The sequence below is a fragment of the Palaemon carinicauda genome, unplaced genomic scaffold (assembly GCF_036898095.1).
Source record: "Palaemon carinicauda isolate YSFRI2023 unplaced genomic scaffold, ASM3689809v2 scaffold165, whole genome shotgun sequence".
NCBI lineage: Eukaryota > Metazoa > Arthropoda > Malacostraca > Decapoda > Palaemonidae > Palaemon > Palaemon carinicauda.
This window is the reverse complement of record NW_027169203.1, coordinates 107567-127367: the sequence shown is the minus strand read 5'-3', so window position 1 is coordinate 127367 and position 19801 is coordinate 107567. Positions and strand designations below refer to the sequence as shown.

The 19801-nt window shown below is 40.0% G+C and overlaps 1 protein-coding gene across 1 annotated transcript in view; it reads right to left on the bottom strand.

The window, feature by feature from the left end:
* Positions 1-2817: 2817 nt before the first annotated feature.
* The window catches only part of LOC137635727 (splicing factor ESS-2 homolog), a 32819-nt gene continuing 15835 nt past the window's right edge, over positions 2818-19801 (bottom strand). Inside the window, exons 6-7 of the mRNA XM_068368178.1 lie at positions 14974-15178; positions 2818-4248 (exon numbers count right to left, since the gene is read on the bottom strand). Of these exons, the coding sequence (XP_068224279.1) occupies positions 3753-4248; positions 14974-15178 (701 nt within the window). The 3' untranslated portion in view covers positions 2818-3752. The remainder of the gene's footprint in view (positions 4249-14973; positions 15179-19801) is intronic.

Sequence of the window (19801 nt, the reverse complement as noted above, 5' to 3'; positions counted from 1 at the left end):
GCCACCTCGTTTCGGCTTCTAACAGCCGTATCCAGCTTCGCCAAAAGCATAATCCTATTGAAGTACGAAGGTTTGGAAACCAATAAGCCAATGATGTCATTGAATGGGACTATATTTTTGAATGATAAAACAGACTATAATGGATAGAAAACAAAAGCCCGGTACTACAAAAAGCTGTCAAAACAAACTATGGTACTTAACATTGGAATGGGTGAAGATGGAGCTTCGGACATGACGAAATAAATCCACGAGTGTGAAAAAAGCCGAGAGCACCACAAAATAACCCACAATTGTAGCAGTCCAAAAAGAAGGATGTTGTTCAGATGGCGCTCGCGTCGGGCGTGGGTGGCGTGGGTGGCGTGACTCTGGTAGGTTGGCTAGGGCCTCTGTATCGGCCCATCCCTTTGACGAAGGAATTAACTAAATGGAAGACAACCTGTGAATAGTGGATTTCACGCGCCTTTGCTTTATACACGACACCCACAAGGTGCTCGCGCGAGGGTAGTAACCTCTGCATTCCATGCTTTTATCTTTCTCTGGTATAATTGGAAGATTTTATCAGAAAAGTGTATTAGAAGGACCCCTTTTCACCGGCCGCCACAGGTCGATCCCCAGAAATAGATTTTTCCTTCGTCAAAATCCCTTTTTGAAGCTGCAGTCAAGTTTACTACAAAAGAAAGATACAAACGACACTTTGTATGAATAAGAAAACTTAATAATAAATGGAATCCTGAATATGGAGGAAATGAAAGCTCTACAAAACCTTAATTATTCAACTCCAATATTAATCAAAAGAAAATTTTCTTCATTATATATAACTGTGTTTATGGATCGAGTTCGTTAATAGCCGAAGGACTACAAATATTTAGAAATAATTTTGTAAACAAACTTGAGTCCGTTAAAAGGACTGACAATATCCTAACCAGCATAGTCTCGCTCTTGCATGAAACCTAACACTGATAGCAGCAGTGTAAGTCCCTGTACCTCGCACCGATACACACTCACCTTAGGAGGGTTTCGGCACAGCGTTGTTCCTCTCAAGAAGCCATGATGAGGAATCAGTCCATATCTGTCAAGTTTAAATAAAGTGAGAAGGAATTGTACAAGATGGGCCTAGACAAGCTTGGTTATATTGATGTAGACAATGCCCTGGTAAAGAGGAGATGGGTCTAGGAATTTTAGGATAAGAATAAACAAGAAGAATCCGGCAAGTTAAGACATTTTACTTCCAGAAGCTTTCATAAGTGTCAGGTTTTACAAACAATGTTAAGAATTAGGCCTAAGTTCTTAGAAATTAGAATAAAGAAAACTTCGAATGACATGTCTCACAGAAAAGAACTTGAGAAACAGTAAGAGAGCAGTTTTCAAGTGTAGCCGAACAGTTGAACTATCTCCTCTATATAATGAAAAAGCTATATCAGTCCTGTGTTTCAGTCGTCGTCTCTGAAACTCTGCAATTGGCGAAGGAGATACAGCAATAGCGATACATCTTCCGCAATCACCGCATCTCTCTCCTGTTAGAGAGGGGGAGATCATTCAGGCAGACGGAGGGTCTTCCAACATGACCGGCAGCGCGTGTGTTAAGATCCTACGAGAGTTGTGAGAACCAATATCTATTCCAACTATAAAACAACTCTTGACACAAGACCAAGCATTTTAACCCTTTTTACCCCCAAAGGACGTACTGGTACGTTTCACAAAAGCCATCCCTTTACCCCCATGGACGTACCGGTACGTCCTTGCAAAAAAATGCTATAAAAATTTATTTTTCATATTTTTTGATAATTTTTTCAGAAAATTCGGGCATTTTCCAAGAGAATGAGACCAACCTGACCTCTCTATGACCAAAATTAAGGCTGTTAGAGCAATTTAAAAAAAATATACTACAAAATGTGCTGGGGAAAAAATAACCCCTTGGGGGTTAAGGGTTGGATATTTCCAAATACCCCGGGGGTAAAAGGGTTAAAGGGTTTGAAAAAACCCATACCAATTACCCAGACACCTTGCAGTGTTGCGTGTGCTGATGTTTTATCCCGCTATGGGACACCTTTTGGTACTCGATCAAGAAGAAAGGTTCCCGGTACCGCACTATCTCCCGCAGGATGTAAAACGTCAACCAGACTTCCCTGACTTCTTAAATAATGTTCAGCTAGTTTTTCTTCAGAAGTTATAGCTAAGACGAGTCAGGGGACACGAGAAAACTCGATGTTCGCCTTCTACAGAGTCGTGCAGGTCAATGACGATGCTCTCCGGGCGAAAGAGATCACAATAGTACAACCAGATGACTATATGTCCTTAGTGTCTTCCGGGATCGAAAGACAAGGAACTCTTCTTCCGACGCAGCTCCAGCGACGTCCAAAGAAAACTAATTCCCTCAGGATCCCATTGTTGCCGTCGTGGTACAGCTACCACGCGACTGAAAGAACAGCAACAGACATGCCACCCGACAAGAACAAGGATGCTGGATAAAAATCGGGTGGTTGAATCAGTAGAACTTCAAAAGTTCAAAGTTGGAGCAAATGCTTTTTTGTTGACCAGGCGGACATGAGTCTTTTTATAGTTTATTTATGACATATTTGTTTTTGATGTTGTTAATAGTTTATATATGACATGTCTGTTTTGACGTTGTTACTTATTTTAGAATAATTTGTTAATTTGTTCTCTTCATTTATTTATTTCCTTATTTCCTTTCCTCACTGGGCTATTTTTCCCTGTTGGAGCCCCTGAGCTTGTAGCATCTTGCTTTTCCAACTAGGGTTGTAGCTTGGATAGTAATAATAATAATAATAATAACTGTAAGTAGCAAACAAAACAGTCACACAATTACAGTTATGTATTAGGAAATACTGTATAGCCTTGGTTTCTTCCCGTGATAACCCTCGAACATGACTGTCTGAAAGAACATTTATTCATCATAACAGCCACATTTGAACGCCGAGAAATATGTCCCTGTACCATCTGACGCCGGAAATCAAACTGAATAATGTGCCAACTACTGTTGCTTCCACGTTAAAAGCTCAAACATTTGTTCAAACTTCGCTGAGGTCGTAACCCTCTCAAAGGTCGAATGTCCGTATTACGTGCTAGAACAAATGTTCAATTTGATGTCTATATGTGTTTGCATATAACAACTTTTTGCCAATGACATGTATCCCATAAGTACTTACAGAGAACACGCTAAGCTTACCCCTTGGGGCTGTGAGCTGGTTATTGTATAATGTTAAAAATGATCAAGAGTTAATCTGATGGATTTCTCATGAAACAAAAACGTTTTTGTTAAAGGATTTCTTTTTGTTCCTGTTCAGGAATATACGGATGAAGTATGACATAAAATACATATAATGAAAATCAAGAGTACTGTAACTGCATAGGAAATGGAGTAACAGATAACAATGATGCCAACCAACAGAAGTATCGAACGATGTGCCGTTATTTACGGGGCGTAACAAATCACAATTACTTTACAATGAAATATCTACAATTAACATAATACAGTATGCCTCGTAAATATAAAATAAAAGATGAAAAATGAACTGAAAATAGAAAAAAATGCAGCAAATTTTCTCTTATCTTGAAAATAATGAAAAATTATCTTTAATACAGTATGCCTCGTAAATATAAAATAAAAGATGAAAAATGAACTGAAAATAGAAAAAAATGCAGCAAATTTTCTCTTATCTTGAAAATAATGAAAAATTATCTTAAATTATCAGAAAAATTAACTGAAAGTAGATAAATTTAACCAGATTACATCAGAAGAAATCTGCGGCACATTTTCTCGCCTCCTCTGCTTGCTCTCCTCTGCTAGGAACGCCGGGTCTCTTCGGCAAGTCCAGGAGGTTGTCCGTCAGACTAACAGGCGCCTCTTTGTCGCCAGCGACGGGAAGACCCTTCGACTGCTTCTTGGCCTCTCGTCTCTTGGGCGTGACCGACGACAGGCTGACGGCGTCGGGAGTGAGGGCGTAGTTGGGCGTCACGGCCCCCGGGGTGCTCGAGCCCCTTCTCGTCAGGGGCGAGGGCGTGTAGGACTGCCGCAGGGCCTTGTCCGTGCCGTACCTGATCCCGAGCTTCGAGCTCAGCAGTCTCTGCGCAGCGGGAGACATGGAGGTCACTCTCTCCGAGGACGAGTGGTGGCCGAGCTTGCTCAGCGGCGAGGCTAAGCTGGACTGGGCCGCGCTCACGGCCTTGGACTTCTTGTTGCGGTGCCGTAGGCTGACCTGCTCGGCTAGCATGTGTCCAAGTCGGTCTCTGAAATCGGAGGGAGACAATTAGCGCCTTATTTTGGTTTATACTTTCAAGGGAATCTTTTTCTTTACCATGTCAAAAGTCTTTTGAGGTCCCCTCACTCATATCATTATCATTTACAAGTCAAGCTATAAGCCTATTTAGATTATTATTATTATTATTATTATTATTATTATTATTATTATTATTATTATTATTATTATTATTATTATTATCAAATGAATGAAAATTTACCAGGTCCCACTAGTCAAATTTGATCCCTACAGAGCTGGCTCAAATTCATTGGAAGATAAAATATATATATTAAATCTTATTCATAAAAAATAAGTTAGAAATTCAAAACCTATGAAAAATACATATTTAAATTTTATCTATTAAGCCGGTACTTTATAAAATCATTAAAATCTGAAAAAACTTAAAATGTCAGATTATTTGCTGCCCAAAACATTTTTGTTTTCATCATCATCTCCTCCTACACCTATTGACACAAAGGGCCTCGGTTAGATTTTGCAAGTCGTCTCTATCTTGAGCTTTTAATTCAATACTTAAAAACAGTATATTCATAAAATCTAAGTCTACTTTGACAAGCACAATGCTGCAAGTAAGAGGGCCACGATCGGCAAAGCAGCCCGGTACGAAAACAGACTTGTAGATTATCATTATTATTATTATTATTACTTGCTAAGCTACAACCCTAGTTGGAAAAGCACAATGCTATAAGCCCAGGGGCTCCAACAGGGAAAATAGCTCAGTGAGGAAAGGAAAACAGTAAAATAAAATATTTCTGGGAGAGTAACAATATTAAAATAAATATCTCCTTTATAAACTATAAAAACTTTAACAAAACAAGAGGAAGAAAAATAAGATAGAATAGTGTGCTCGAGTGTACCCTCAAGCAAGAGAACTCTAAACCAAGGCAGTGGAAGACCATGGTACAGAGGTTATGGCACTACCTAAGACTAGAGAACAATGGTTTGATTTTGGAGTGTCCTTCTCCTAGAAGAGCTGCTTACCATAGCTAAAGAGTCTCTTCTACCCTTACCAAGAGGAAAGTGGCCACTGAACAATTACAGTGCAGTAACCCCTTGAGTGAAGAAGAATTATTTGGTAATCAGTGTTGTCAGGTGTTTGAGGAGAGAGGAGAATATGTAAATAGGCCAGACTATTCAGTGAATGAGTAGGCAAAGGGAAAATGAACCGTAACCAGAGAGAAGGATCCAATGTAGTACTGTCTGGCCAGTCAAAAGACCCCATAACTCTCTAGTGGTAGTATCTCAACGGGTGGCTGGTGCCTTGGCTAACCTACTACCTATATGTAAAGATAAGTATATCATCATCTCCTCCTCCTACGCCAATTGACGCAAAGGGCCTCGGTTAGATTTCGCCAGTCGTCTCTATCTTAGGCTTTTAATTCGATACTTCTCCAAACATCGTCTCCAACTTCACGCTTCATAGTCCTCAGCCATGTAGGGCTGGGTCTTCCAACTCTTCTAGTGCCTCGTGGAGCCCAGTTGAAAGTTTGGTGGACTAAGCTCTCTTGGGGAGTGCGAAGAGCACGCCCAAACCATCTCCATCTACCCCTCACCATGATCTCATCCACATAAGGTACCTGAGTAATCTCTCTTAGAGTTTCATTTCTATTAACCCTTTTACCCTCAGAGCTATTTGGAACTTTTCAACCCTCAACCCCCAGGTGTTTTTTTTTCAAGCATATTTTGCAATATATATTTTTTAAATTCCTCTAACATACTTAATTTTCGTCATAGAGAGATCAGGTTGGTATCATTCTTTTGGAAAATGCCTGAAGTTTCTCATAAAGTTATCAAAAATATGCAAAAAAAAATGTAAATAGCAGTTTTTTGCAAGGACGTACCAGTACGTCCATGGGGGTAAAGGGATGAGTTTTGTGAAACGTAGCAGTACGTCCATTGGGGGTAAAATTGTTAAGTAACGAAAAAATAAAATACCATTTTAAAAGTAATAAGTAATTTTCCTAAGTACAGAAGATCCTCAATATACTTGATAGGTTATAAGAAAAGGTTCGTAAGTTAACCTTTTTACCCCCAAAGGACGTACTGGTACGTTTCACTAAAGACATCCCTTCACCCCCATGGACGTACTGGTACGTGCTTGCAAAATACTGCTATTTACATTTTTTTTTGCATAATTTTGATAACTTAATGAGAAACTTCAGGCATTTTCCAAAAGAATGAGACCAACCTGACCTCTCTATGATGAAAATTAAGGCTGTTAGAGCAATTTAAAAAATATATATACTGCAAAATGTGCTTAAAAAAAACACCGGGGGGTTAAGGGTTGGAAATTTCCAAATAGCCTGGGGGTTAAAGGGTTAAATTTTGTTAAATGTTAGCATAGGGTAGGCCTAACCTGACTCCTATGCCTCCAGCTATAAACGTCAACAAATATGAAATGAAAAATAAATTTATTGCAAATGTTGTTTTGCTTACTATATTAAATGATATAATATTGTTTTATTACAACATTTCTTTATATTATATTTTTTATTTTCAGTTGGATTTCTGTTTTTATCTACGGGTGTTTATAAGACGACGATCTTTTGTACTTGGGAAAAATAGAAATGACTTTTAAAACTTCCTTCATTTTCCTGACTTCGACAAAGATGTTAGGCCTTTTACAGAAGTAATCGTGGTGGTTGTTGTTGTTGTTTTTGTTATTGTTGTTTTTGTTGTTGTTGTTACTACTAGGTAAGCTACAACCCTATTTGGAAAAGCAAGAAGCTATAAGCCCAAGGGCTCCAACAGGGAAAAATAGCCCAACGAGGAAAGGAAATAAGGAAAACCCTAGTTGGAAAAGCAAGATGCTATAAGCCCAAGGGCTCCAACAGGGGAAAATAGCCCAGTGAGGAAAGGAAATAAGGAAAACCTTAGTTGGAAAAGCAAGATGCTATAAGCCCAAGGGCTCCAACAGGGAAAAATAGCCCAGTGAGGAAAAAGGAAATAAGGAAAACCCTAGTTGGAAAAGCAAGATGCTATAAGCCCAAGGGCTCCAACAGGGAAAAATAGCCCAGTGAGGAAAGGAAATAAGGAAAACCCTAGTTGGAAAAGCAAGATGCTATAAGCCCAAGGGCTCCCACAGGGAAAAATAGCCCAACGAAGAAAGGAAATAAGGAAAACCCTAGTTGGAAAAGCAAGATGCAATAAGCCCAAGGGCTCCAGCAGGGAAAAATAGCCCAACGAGGAAAGGAAATAAGGAAATAAATAAACTACAAAAGAAGTAATGAGCAACTAAAATAAAATATTTTAAGAACAGTAACAACATTGAAACAGATTTTCATATATAAACTATATAAAAGACTTATGTCAACCTGTTCAACCTAAAAAACATTCGCTGCGAGTTTGAACTCTTGAAGTTCCAATGATTCAACTACCCGATTAGGATGATCATTCTACAACTTGGTCACAGCTGGAATAAAACTTCTGTCTCGGCAGGTGAACCTACAGCCTCCCCAAAACAACCCCATCCTTAGCTCACAAGGACGGTGAGGTTCCCGACACTACAAGAAACTATTGATCTTTGAGCTGGACTCGAACCCCTGTGAGGTTTTGCAGAATGACACCTATAAGGAGGTTCCCTTTACCTACGCACGCGGAGACCCCGGTCCGTCGTTATGCAAAGGCTGCCACATCATTAGGAACTATTATTACTATTACTATTATTACTTGCTAAGCTACAACCCTAGTTGGAAAAGCAAGATGCCATAAGCCCGAGGGGCTCTAACAGGGAAAATAGCCCAGTGAGGAAAGAAACAGGGAAAATTAAATATCTTAAGAACAGTAACAACATTAAAACAAATATTTCCTATATAGACTATAAAAACCTTTAACAAAACAAGAAGAAGAGAAATAAGATAGAATAGAGTGCCCGAGTGTACCCTTAAGCAAGAGAACTCCAACCCAAGACAGTGGAAGACCATGGTACAGAGACTAAGGCACTACCCAAGACTAGAGAACAATGATTTGATTTGGGAGTGTCCTTCTCCTAGAAAAGCTGCTTACCATAGCTAAAGTCTCTCTTCTACCCTTATCAAGAAGAAAGTAGCACTGAATAATTGCATTGCTGTAACCCCCTGGGTGAAGAATTGTTTGGTGTCGTCAGTTGTATGAGGACAGAGGAGAATATGTTAAGAATAGGCCAGACTATTTGGTGTGTGTTTACGCAAGGGGAAAATGAACCGTAACCAGAGAGAAGGATCCAATTTAGTACTGTCTGGCTAGTCAAAGTACCCCTGACTCTCTGGCAGTAGTATCTCAACGGGTGGTTGGTGCCCTGGCCAACCTACTACCTATAGTTTGTCTCCTGAGAAAAAGATTTCCTAAAAAGTCCCCTTTTCTCATCTTCTTTTCTTAATAGATCTAAAGTGGGCATCTATAGTCCATTTCTTTTAGCGAGGTAGATTTGCACTGACTCTCAACGGTGCCCTTTTAACTCGGAAAAGTTTCCTGACCGCTGATTGGTTAGAATTATCTTGTCCAACCAATCAGCGATCCGGAAACTTTTCCTAGCTAAAAGGGCACCGCTGCGAGTCGGTGCAAATATGCCTCGCTAAAAGAAATGGACTATAGATTATCAATGTTGCTTATCCTTTCATTATTTAACAATGCATTCTTGAATGTCTTATAGTTCTGCTATAGTAAACATTTAATTTTTCTTTATGATCCTCAGTCTAGTATTTTCCGATACAAAAGTAACACATTTCATTGCTTCATTTCTTAATTTAGTAGAAATTTTATGAAAATAATTTTTTGATACACTAATTTCTATGGGTTTGTTAACTGTATTTCTGATTCTAAATTTTTTTTATATCAATTTTTTTTTACATCTCTTGTAGTTTATTTATTTCGTTATTTCCTTTCTTCAGTGGGATACTTATCAATGTTGGAGCCCTTGGGCTTATAGCATCTTGCTTTTCAAACTAGGGTTGTAACTTAGCTAGAAGTAATAATAATAATAATAATAATAATAATAATAATAATAATAATACAGTGATACCTCGGTAGTCGAACGACTCTATACTCGAACAATTCGGAGTTCGACCAAAATTTTCGAGAAATTTTTGCTGCGGTGCTCGACCAAAAATTCGGTACTCGACCAGCCGAACACGTGACGACCGCATGGGCTTTGTGATGATCGCGCCATCTCGGCCACTCTCGCTTGTTCGGGAAGCATCAGTTCTCTCGAGAGCGTCACTCAGACAACGCGCGATCAGCATTCGTTGTGATTTAGTGATTTTCAGTGCTTTTAATTGCTTTTTTAGCTTTCATAATGAGTCCCAAGAAAGTAATGAGTGTTAAGGGGAAGGAGAAGAGGAAAACAGTGCGAACAACGATCGAGTTGAAGAAGGAAATTATAGCGAAATATGAGAATGGTGTACGAGTGTCCGATTTAGCGGTAGAATACGGAATGGCGAAGTCGACCATTTCTACGTTTTTAAAGCATAAAGAAATGATTAAGAAGGCGAATGTTGCAACGGGAGTTACGGCGGTAACTAAGCAAAGGCCACAAGTGATTGAGGAGATGGAAAAGTTGCTTTTAATATTTATTAAAGAAAAACAGTTGGCCGGGGAAAGTGTTAGTGAAGCGTTCATTTGTGAAAAAGCGTTGCATATCTATGAAGAATTAGTGAAGAAAAGTCCGAGTACCAGTGAAAGTGATTCATTTACATTTAAAGCGAGCAGGGGTTGGTTTGAAAAGTTTCGTAATAGAACAGGTATTCGTAATAGAACAGGTATTCATCATTTTCGAAGAATACTGCAGAGGAGGAAGAAACAATTAACAATAGACCAGTTTTTCACAAAAGAAAAGAAAGCTGCTACATCAAAGCCTGTTTCTCCTCCAAAGAAGAGACAAAGAAGAGAAGAAACCCCTGAAATAGATCTGCCCACCCTTTCATTGGAGAGAGAAACAACTCCTGAAGGAGAACTACCCCGCCACATCATGGAAGGGGACTCTCCTTCCAAGCAGTAACCTCCCCCTTCCATCCTCTCCACATCCATCCCTGTATGCCATCGAACCGCTGCTCAAAGGTATGTTCACTACAGTACAGAAAATGGTTTAAAATTGTTTTATTTTAGTACAGTAAATGGTTTAAAATTGTTTTATAGGATTTTCTGACCAATTTCATACACATTTAGATAATTATTGTTGTTTAGGTACACGTTTTATTAATATTTTGGGCCTGTTCGAGTGCTTGGGAACGGAATAGAATATATACCATTATTTCTTATGGGGAAAAAAAATTCGGTACTCGAACAAATCGGAGGTCGAACACGGATCTCGAACGGATTATGGTCGAGTACCGAGGTATCACTGTAATAATAATAATAATATTAGGGGTCCAGTACTCAAATTTCTAATTATTTTATTTTAAACCTTCTGGTCTTCTTCCAATTGCGTGCCTTTTCCTTTATCAATTCGGCCAATGTACCCGATCCCCAAAGCGACCGAGCGCTTCATTGATCAAGCATTAGGCAGAGGCATAGATTTATCACCTGCTCGTCTGATAAAGTCCACAAAGAATTCACTTGCTTCATCATGATCTTGTGAATAAGTGAAAGGAGGCACTTGACCCATATAAAACTTAAACTTATCACAGTTAGCTTTACTTGTATTATAACGCTGAATGGGAGGAATTTGTGCGTCCTGACGTGGTAATTAACCCTTTTACCCCCAAAGGATGTACTGGTACGTTTCACAAAACCCATCCCTTTACCCCCATGGACGTACCGGTACGTCCTTGCAAAAAAATGCTATAAAAATTTTTTTTTGCATATTTTTGATGATTCTTTGAAAAAATTCAGGCATTTTCCAAGAGAATGAGACCAACCTGACCTCTCTATGACAAAAATTAAGGCTGTTAGAGCAATTTGAAAAAATTATACTGCAAAATGTGCTGGGAAAAAAATAACCCCTTGGGGGTTAAGGGTTGGAAATTTCCAAAGAGCCTGGGAGTAAAAGGGTTAATATATGGAAATGGTCACTGCTATATGCCATAAAGGTCGTCTAGTATGATCGTATGTTCGATTCAAACCGACCAAGAATATTGTTGGAACAAAAAGTTGAGTCTATTGAGGAATATGTTCCAGGAGTTTTTGAAAAATAAGTTCTATTATCTTCCTCGTTCAATATACGGAAGTTATGATCATACACTCGTTATTCAATCTTGGAACCATTTGTATTAACCCTTTTACCCCCGGGGTATTTGGAAATTTCTAACCCTTAACCCCCAGGGGGTTATTTTTTTCCCACCACATTTTGCAGTTTATTTTTTTTAAATTGCTCTAACAGCCTTAATTTTTGTCATAGAGAGGTCAGGTTGGTCTCATTCTCTTGGAAAATGCCTGAATTTTTTCAAAAAATTATCAAAAATATGAAAAAAAATATTTTTATAGCATTTTTTTGCAAGGACGTACCAGTACGTCCATGGGGTAAAGGGATGGCTTTTGTGAAACGTACCAGTACATCCTTTGGGGGTAAAAGGGTTAAAGTCTCCAATCAGTAGGAATTCTCCTTGCTTATCTGAAAAACCTTTAGCTACATGTTTCAAATCATAGTTGTTATAGAGTTGATTGTACATATAACTGGGCTCCACAAGGCACTAGAAGAGTTTGAAGACCTAGGACTACATGGCTGAGGACTATGAAGTGTAAAGTATGAGGTGATGAATGGAGAAGTATTGATTCAAAAGCTTAAGGTAGAAACGACTGGCGAAATCTAACTGAGGCCCTTTGCGTCAATAGGCGTAGAAGGAGATGATGATGATGATGAATATTAAAAAAGAGTTAATATTCAAATAAACTTTAACTCAAGATAATTGAATTTCTGATGTGTTAAAAATCCCAGCATCAAATGACATTATTATAAATAATCATCAGAAGGGACTGAACGAGATGCTAAAGAGTAATTTCCTACAGAAGGGATAGTATCATTAGTATGATGTAGTCATACTGCAAATAGGGTTTTAAAACCATTAATATTCTATTGAATTATCTACGGATTTCCTCGGGGCAAAGCATTACTTCAACTTTTCCTGACGATAGATTTGTTTAACTCTTAGCATTAGGGGATTCAGCATTATGAAGCTTCATCGGTGGTGGATAATGTGGGAGGTTGGGCTGTAGCACCCTAGCAGTACCAGCTGAACTCGGCTGAGTCCCTGGTTAGGCTGGAGGAACGTAGAGATTAGAGGTCCCCTTCTTTGTTTTTGTTTTGTTTCATTGTTGATGTCGGCTACCCCCCAAAATTAGGGGAAGTGCCTTGGTATATGTATGTATGTATTGCTTTTTTAATTAGATTTTGGTTTTTTAGATATAATTTCCTGATGTTCATTTTGATTATGATTTGCTTTCCTGATCATTATTTAGATTATGGTTAAGCTTTTCTATATTTAGAAAATTTTCAACATGAATAGTGCCTGTTGCACGCTTTTTTTTATCGGATGATCAACATACATATAACCACTGGGTTATTTTCCCTGTTGGAGCCCATTATAGGGCTTATAGCATCCTACTTTTCCAACTAGGGTTGTAGTTTAGCTAGTAATAATAATAATAATAATAATAATAATAATAATAATAATAATAATAATAATACATACATATACCAAGGCACTTCCCCCAATTTTTGGGGGGTAGCCGACATCAAATATATGAAACAAAAAGGGGACCTCTCCTCTCTACGTTCCTCCCAGCCTAACAAGGGACTCAACCGAGTTCGGCTGGTACTGCTAGGGTGCCACAGCCCACCCTCCCACATTATCCACCACAGATGAAGCTTCATAATGCTGAGTCCCCTACTGCTGCTACCTCCGCAGTCATCTAAGGCACCGAAGGAAGCAGCAGGGCCTACCGGAACTGCGTCACAATCGCTCGCCATTCATTCCTATTTCTAGCACACTCTCTTGCCTCTCTCACATCTATCCTCCTATCACCCAGAGCTTCCTTCACTCCATCCATCCACCCAAACCTTGGCCTTCCTCTTGTACTTCTCCCATCAACTCTTGCATTCATCACCTTCTTTAGCAGACAGCCATTTTCCATTCTCTCAACATGGCCAAACCACCTCAACACATTCATATCCACTCAAGCTGCTAACTCATTTCTTACACCCATTCTCCCCCTCACTACAGTACTTCGTTCCTAACCCTATCTACTCGAGATACACCAGCCATACTCCTTAGATACTTTATCTCAAACACATTCGATTTCTGTCTCTCCGTCATTTTCATTCCCCACAACTCCAATCCATACATCACAGTTGGTACAATCACTGCCCCCAACACTTTGCATCCTTCATTCACTTTCTGACGTACATCTGCTTCCACTCCACTTCCTCAAGTAACTCTCCATTCAACATGACATTCAACCTCGCACCACCTTCTCTTCTCGTACATCTCATAACCTTACTCTTACCCACATTAACTCTCAACTTCCTTCTCTCACACACCCTTCCAAATTCTGTTATTAATCGGCCAAGCTTCTCTTCCGCGTCTGCAACCAGTACAGTATCATCCGCAAACAACAACTGATTTACCTCCCATTCATGGTCATTCTCGTCTACCAGTTTCAATCCTCGTCCAAGCACTCGAGCATTCACCTCTCTCACCACTCCATCAACGTACAAGTTAAACACCCACTGCCAATAACTGAGGAAACTTCTTCCTTGCAGTTGGGCTATCAAGTCAAAGGTTAGGCCGACCGCCATTAACTGTGGTTGATGACTGCAAGGGCATGCGATCGTAAAACCCCTCTGCCAAACCCGATGATTTTAGAAATACGGATGCGGCTAGGGACACCCTGTAAGCATTAGGCAACCAACCCTTTGATGTAGGGATAACGGTGGGAAAGAAGACCCGTAACCCAGAAGTACACTACTAAAGTTTCATAAAACTTATTCACTGTAAAAAGTTTCCGTCATCCTGAGAATGTTATTTAAAGAGAGAGAGAGGGAAATCTATATCATTCAGTTAGATCTAAAGTACAGTCACTTTGTTTTAGTGAAAATTGAAATGACCTTCCTATCAATTTTCACACATCAAAATGGAAGACAAATGTATAAAAACATCCAGTAAATCTCATGAGGTTTCAACACTTATAATTATTATTAGTTGATTAACCAGAGGAAGAAAGCGCACTCCGACATATAATATTCCTCAAGAATACAGTTTGCACTGAAGATTTGAAGCATGTCAACACTGAAATCAACTTCTTTTATTCCCTTGAACGATGAAGAGTTCTAATAAAACCTAAGAGTTCTATTACATGGACTATGTTTCAACTACAACGTATTATTAGTATAATAATACTCTTGCAAATCTCCCTACTTGTTTACCTACATTAACCCTTTTACCCCCAAAGGACGTACTGGTACGTTTCACAACACCCATCCCTTTACCCCCATGGACGTACCGGTACGTCCTTGCAAAAAAATGCTATAAAATTTTTTTTTTTCATATTTTTGATAATTTTTTGAGAAAATTCAGGCATTTTCTAATAGAATGAGACCAACCTGACCTCTCTATGACAAAATTTAAGGCTGTTAGAGCAATTTAGAAAATATATACTGCAAAATGTGCTGGGGAGAAAATAACCCCTTGGGGGTTAAGGGTTGGAAATTTCCAAAGAGCCTGGGGGTAAAAGGGTTAAACAAGAACCTGAATAAGTATATAAACACAAACAAAAGGATACAAACCTATTGGGCACTTTGGGTATTCTGTACGACGGTCCCGGCGTGTGTCTTTTCAAGAGAGGAGTCTGATTTCCATCAAGCTGTATAGGAGTCCCGTCGACTTCGCCCCACGTCATGAAGGGGGAGGCGTCCACGCCGGGCACCGGGGAGGGGGCGCTTACGAAGCTGTACCCGTTGAATTTCGGAGTGTCTTTGCCCAGTTCCTTTCCTGGAATCAGAATGGAAAATAAGTTACATTGGCTCTTCAGCAATGCATCGGAACCTCAACAGACATTGCACCATTTAAAGGAGGTCATTAACCCTTTCACCCCAAAAGAACGTACCGGTACGTTCTTGCAAAACACTGTTAATTACATATTTTTACATATTTTTGATAATTTTATGAGAAACTTCTGGCATTTTCCAAAAGAATGAGACCAACCTGACCTCTCTAGGACAAAAATTAAGCTTTTAAGAGCAATTTAAAAAAATTATATAGCAAAATGTGCTCGAAATTTAACCTTATGGTGGGGGTAAAAGGGTTAAAGGGGGTCACTAACTTACAACCATTCCGAGATACAAAAATAAATCTACTGTATATGAAATCAGTTCCTGTAGGCGCTGCTGCTGCCTCCGGTGCCTTAGATGACCGCGGAGGTAGCAGCAGTAGGGGAATCAGCATTGTGAAGCTTCATCTGTGGTGGATAATGTGGGAGGGTGGGCTGTGGCACCCTAGCAGTACCAGCCGAACTCGGTTGAGTCCCTTTTTAGGCTGGAGGAACGTAGAGAGTAGAGGTCCCCTTTTTTGTTTTGTTTCATTTGTTGATGTCGGCTACCCCTCAAAACTGGGGGACGTGCCTTGGTATATGTATGTATATGAAATCGTAAATTTCAATAATGTATCAAAAATTCATAATGAGATACAGTAATAAAACAATATTATGTATTTTAATACAGTAAGCAAGACGACATTTGCAATATAAAACTACTTGTTTGACTTTTGCGGATGAAAATCGTAGGCCTGCGAGTTAGGTGATGCCTAACGTAGGCCGAAATTTAACAAAACTTGACTTATATACAACTTCTTGGAACTTATTTATAGTTTTGTAAGTTGAGAACTTTCTGTATCTATTTCGCATGCACTAATTGTCTCAGAATTATAGCCCCTTTTATTCAAATTCTGCTACTTCACATACCATACGTCTTCCTATCCTCCTCCTCTTCCTAACTCTTAAAATTTTTTAACCCTTTTACCCCCAGGCTATTTGGAAATTTCCAACCCTTAACCCCCAAGGGGTTATTTTTTTCCCAGCACATTTTGCAGTATATTTGCTTTAAATTGCTCTAACAGCCTTAATTTTTGTTATAGAAAGGTCAGGTTGGTCTCATTCTCTTGGAAAATGCCTGAATTTTCTCAAAACATTATCAAAAATATGAAAAAAAAAAAATTTTTAGCAGTTTTTTGCAAGGACGTACCAGTACGTCCATGGGGGTAAAGGGATGGGTGTTGTGAAACGTACCAGTACGTCCTTTGGGTGTAAAAGGGTTAACTACATTAGGGACAGTCATCTCCAAAGCCTTATTTATGGCTGTGACAGCCTATAGGAAACATCCCTGCCTGCCAATATGCTGGACTGGAGTTTAAAACCCACTCAAGTTTGATAGTTTTATTATGGCTGCCGCCTTACCATCCTTGTGAGCTAGGGATAGTGGTTTTGGGGAAGCCTATAGGTCTACCTGCTGAGTCATCAGCAGCCACTGCCTGCTACCTGGTCTTACCTTGGTTGAATAGGGGGCCCTAGGTTTTGATTATATATGTGATCTGTCTCTGGGGCATTTTCACTGTCCCTTGACTCTGCCATTCATGAGAAATCTTTAACCCTTTTACCTCCAAAGGACGTACTGGTACGTTTCACAAAAGTCATCCCTTTACCCCCATGGACGTACTGGTACGTCCTTGCAAAAAAATGCTATAAAATTTTTTTTTTCATATTTTTGATAATTTTTTGAGAAACTTCAGGCATTTTCCAAGAGAATGAGACCAACCTGACCTCTCTATGACAAAAATTAAGGCTGTTAGAGCAATTAAAAAAAAATATACTGCAAAATGTGCTGGGAAAAAATAACCCCCTGTGGGTTAAGGGTTGGAAATTTCCAAATAGCCTGGGGGTAAAAGGGTTAATCTACCACACGTCTCTGGAGTCTCTTTATTATCTATCCTGTCTATCTACACTATCCCCTATCAACAATAGATTGTCTATCTAGCTATCTCCACTACCTCCTCTCAACAATGCTTAGTTTGCCGACATCGGCTGATTCTCTCGTACCAAACATCATCGTCCATCGTTTATCTGACTTCTTGTATCCATCCATACAGATATTAACCCACTTTAAAGACATGACCATCTAGATCTTTTATATTATTCTGAAAAACGAGTTATAATACATCCATCCATCCATATACCAAAGGCACTTCCCCCAATTTTGGGGGGTAGCCGACATCAACAAAGAAACAAAACAAAAAGGGGACCTCTACTCTCTACGTTCCTTCAGCCTAACCAGGGACTCAGCCGAGTTCAGCTGGTACTGCTAGGGTGCCACAGCCCACCCTCCCACATTATCCACCACAGATGAAGCTTCATAATGCTGAATCCCCTACTGGTGCTACCTCCGCGGTCATCTAAGGCACCGGAGGAAGCAGCAGGGCCTACCGGAACTGCGTCACAATCGCTCGCCATTCATTCCTATTTCTAGCACGCGCTCTTGCCTCTCTCACATCTATCCTCCTATCACCCAGAGCTTTCTTCACACCATCCATCCACCCAAACCTTGGCCTTCCTCTTGTACTTCTCCCATCAACTCTTGCATTCATCACTTTCTTTAGCAGACAGCCATTTTCCATGTATAATACATGACAACTATATATCAACCAATTGACAAAATTTTCGTATAAAAAATGTGATAAAGAGGAATAAGATTAAGAGAAAGTTATGAAAGTATTGGAAAACAGAATGATAATCATAGAGAGAGATATCTTTTGTATTTGTCCTAACCAGAGGATTTTGATAGGAGTATGACTTCGGAGAATCTCTAATGGCCATAAACTATTATCGAGGTCAACACAATTGTCTGATGGATGACTTTGACCTAGGATTTAAGGAGGTGTTTGAAGCGGGCAGTGTAACTTAAAGGTCCCACGTTTGTGTAATGAAAAACACAAATTACTTTAAAAACTTCTTATTTGTTCCTAAATGAAATAAAAACCATTAAATTTTATAGGAGACTTATCACAAGAAAGGCGAAAGGCCCTTTAACCAATCTGGCTGATTAACCGACCCGAGAAATGTCCAACGTACTTTGTTCCCGCTGAGGATTGAAAGTCGTGACTCGGGTCAACCTTCCAATGACCTGAGCTAGACGTCGCAGGTGTTGGGCAAGGTCTCCACCGGGAAATGGACGAGTGTCACTGAAGAATCTATCTCCTTGAGGATATGGCATCCGAGATGTGAGGGACTATACGAGCAATATCCATCATCCCCTTATTATACAAGGAAGGGAGAGATACTTTAGATAAATCAAATTGTAAAGAAAACATCTAACATCCGGTTCAGCTACATAACAGCTGCTAAAGCCCCAGGAGGCGTTAGGAAGAAAAGGTTATTTATTTCCTTTTTTCCTTTCCTCACTGGGCTATTTGTCCCTGTTGGAGCCCCTGGGCTTATAGCATCTTGCTTTTCCAACTAGGGTTGTAGCTTGGATAGTAATAATAATAATAATACTGTACCTACCGCTATCATAAATGAGACACTCCTTGTCCCGTGAGGGAGCTAAACTCGCTACCACAGGTCCCAAAGATAATGTGTCCAAGGACTTATGGGTATACTCCTACAAGTAGCGGACGGTGACGGACGTTTATCTGGTACTTCCAGACCTCCACCTCCAGCACTTACACTAAAGATTCTTCCAGAAGGCTAGACTGGAGCCAATACCTCTGACTTGGTGAGCCAGCATTCCAGACGGCCCTTGTGCAGGCTCTCCAGAAGCTTACCTTGCTTCTGGAGAGCCTGCATGGTCTCACAAAGCCAGAACAAGATCGTATTCATGGAGTTCTTCACTCTTCCACTGCTGAGAAACAGCCTGTGGTGTCGAATTCACAAGAGGTTGCACCGTAGTACCCTCACAGGACAGGAAAACAGAGAAGCAGGTCATCCAAATTGCTATTTTTCTCTAGGAGGGAGGAGATGAAAGATTCACACCAGGTCTTGTGAATAGCAGGGTTTTGGGTCTCAACCGTTGACAAAACCTCCTTCCACCCCTTTGATTGATTCTTATCAAATGAGATGCCATGTAATTTGCCTGCTCAATTCGCCAAGGCAAGTAGAAACACAGTCTTGAGTGTCGGTTCCTTCAGAAAACCTGAGAACTCTTGTTACTTCCCAAGCTGGAGGTCAGAGTTCTCTGGAAGGACAAAGACTGCTTGAGGCTCCTCATGAAGAGGAAAAGTCCAAGCTCTTCAGTCTGAAGACCTGACTGAGCGATAGCTTTACACTAGGGAGATTGAGAGGAGCTTCTCTTGGTGGAGGTTAGCTTTACACTGGGGAGACTGAGAGGAGCTTCTCTTGGTGGAGGTTAGCTTTACACCGGGGAGACTGAGAGGAGCTTCTCTTGGTGGAGGTTAGCTTTACACCGGGGAGACTGAGAGGAGCTTCTCTTGGTGGAGGTTAGCTTTACACCGGGGAGACTGAGAGGAGCTTCTCTTGGTGGAGGTTAGCTTTACACCGGGGAGACTGAGAGGAGCTTCTCTTGGTGGAGGTTAGCTTTACACCGGGGAGACTGAGAGGAGCTTCTCTTG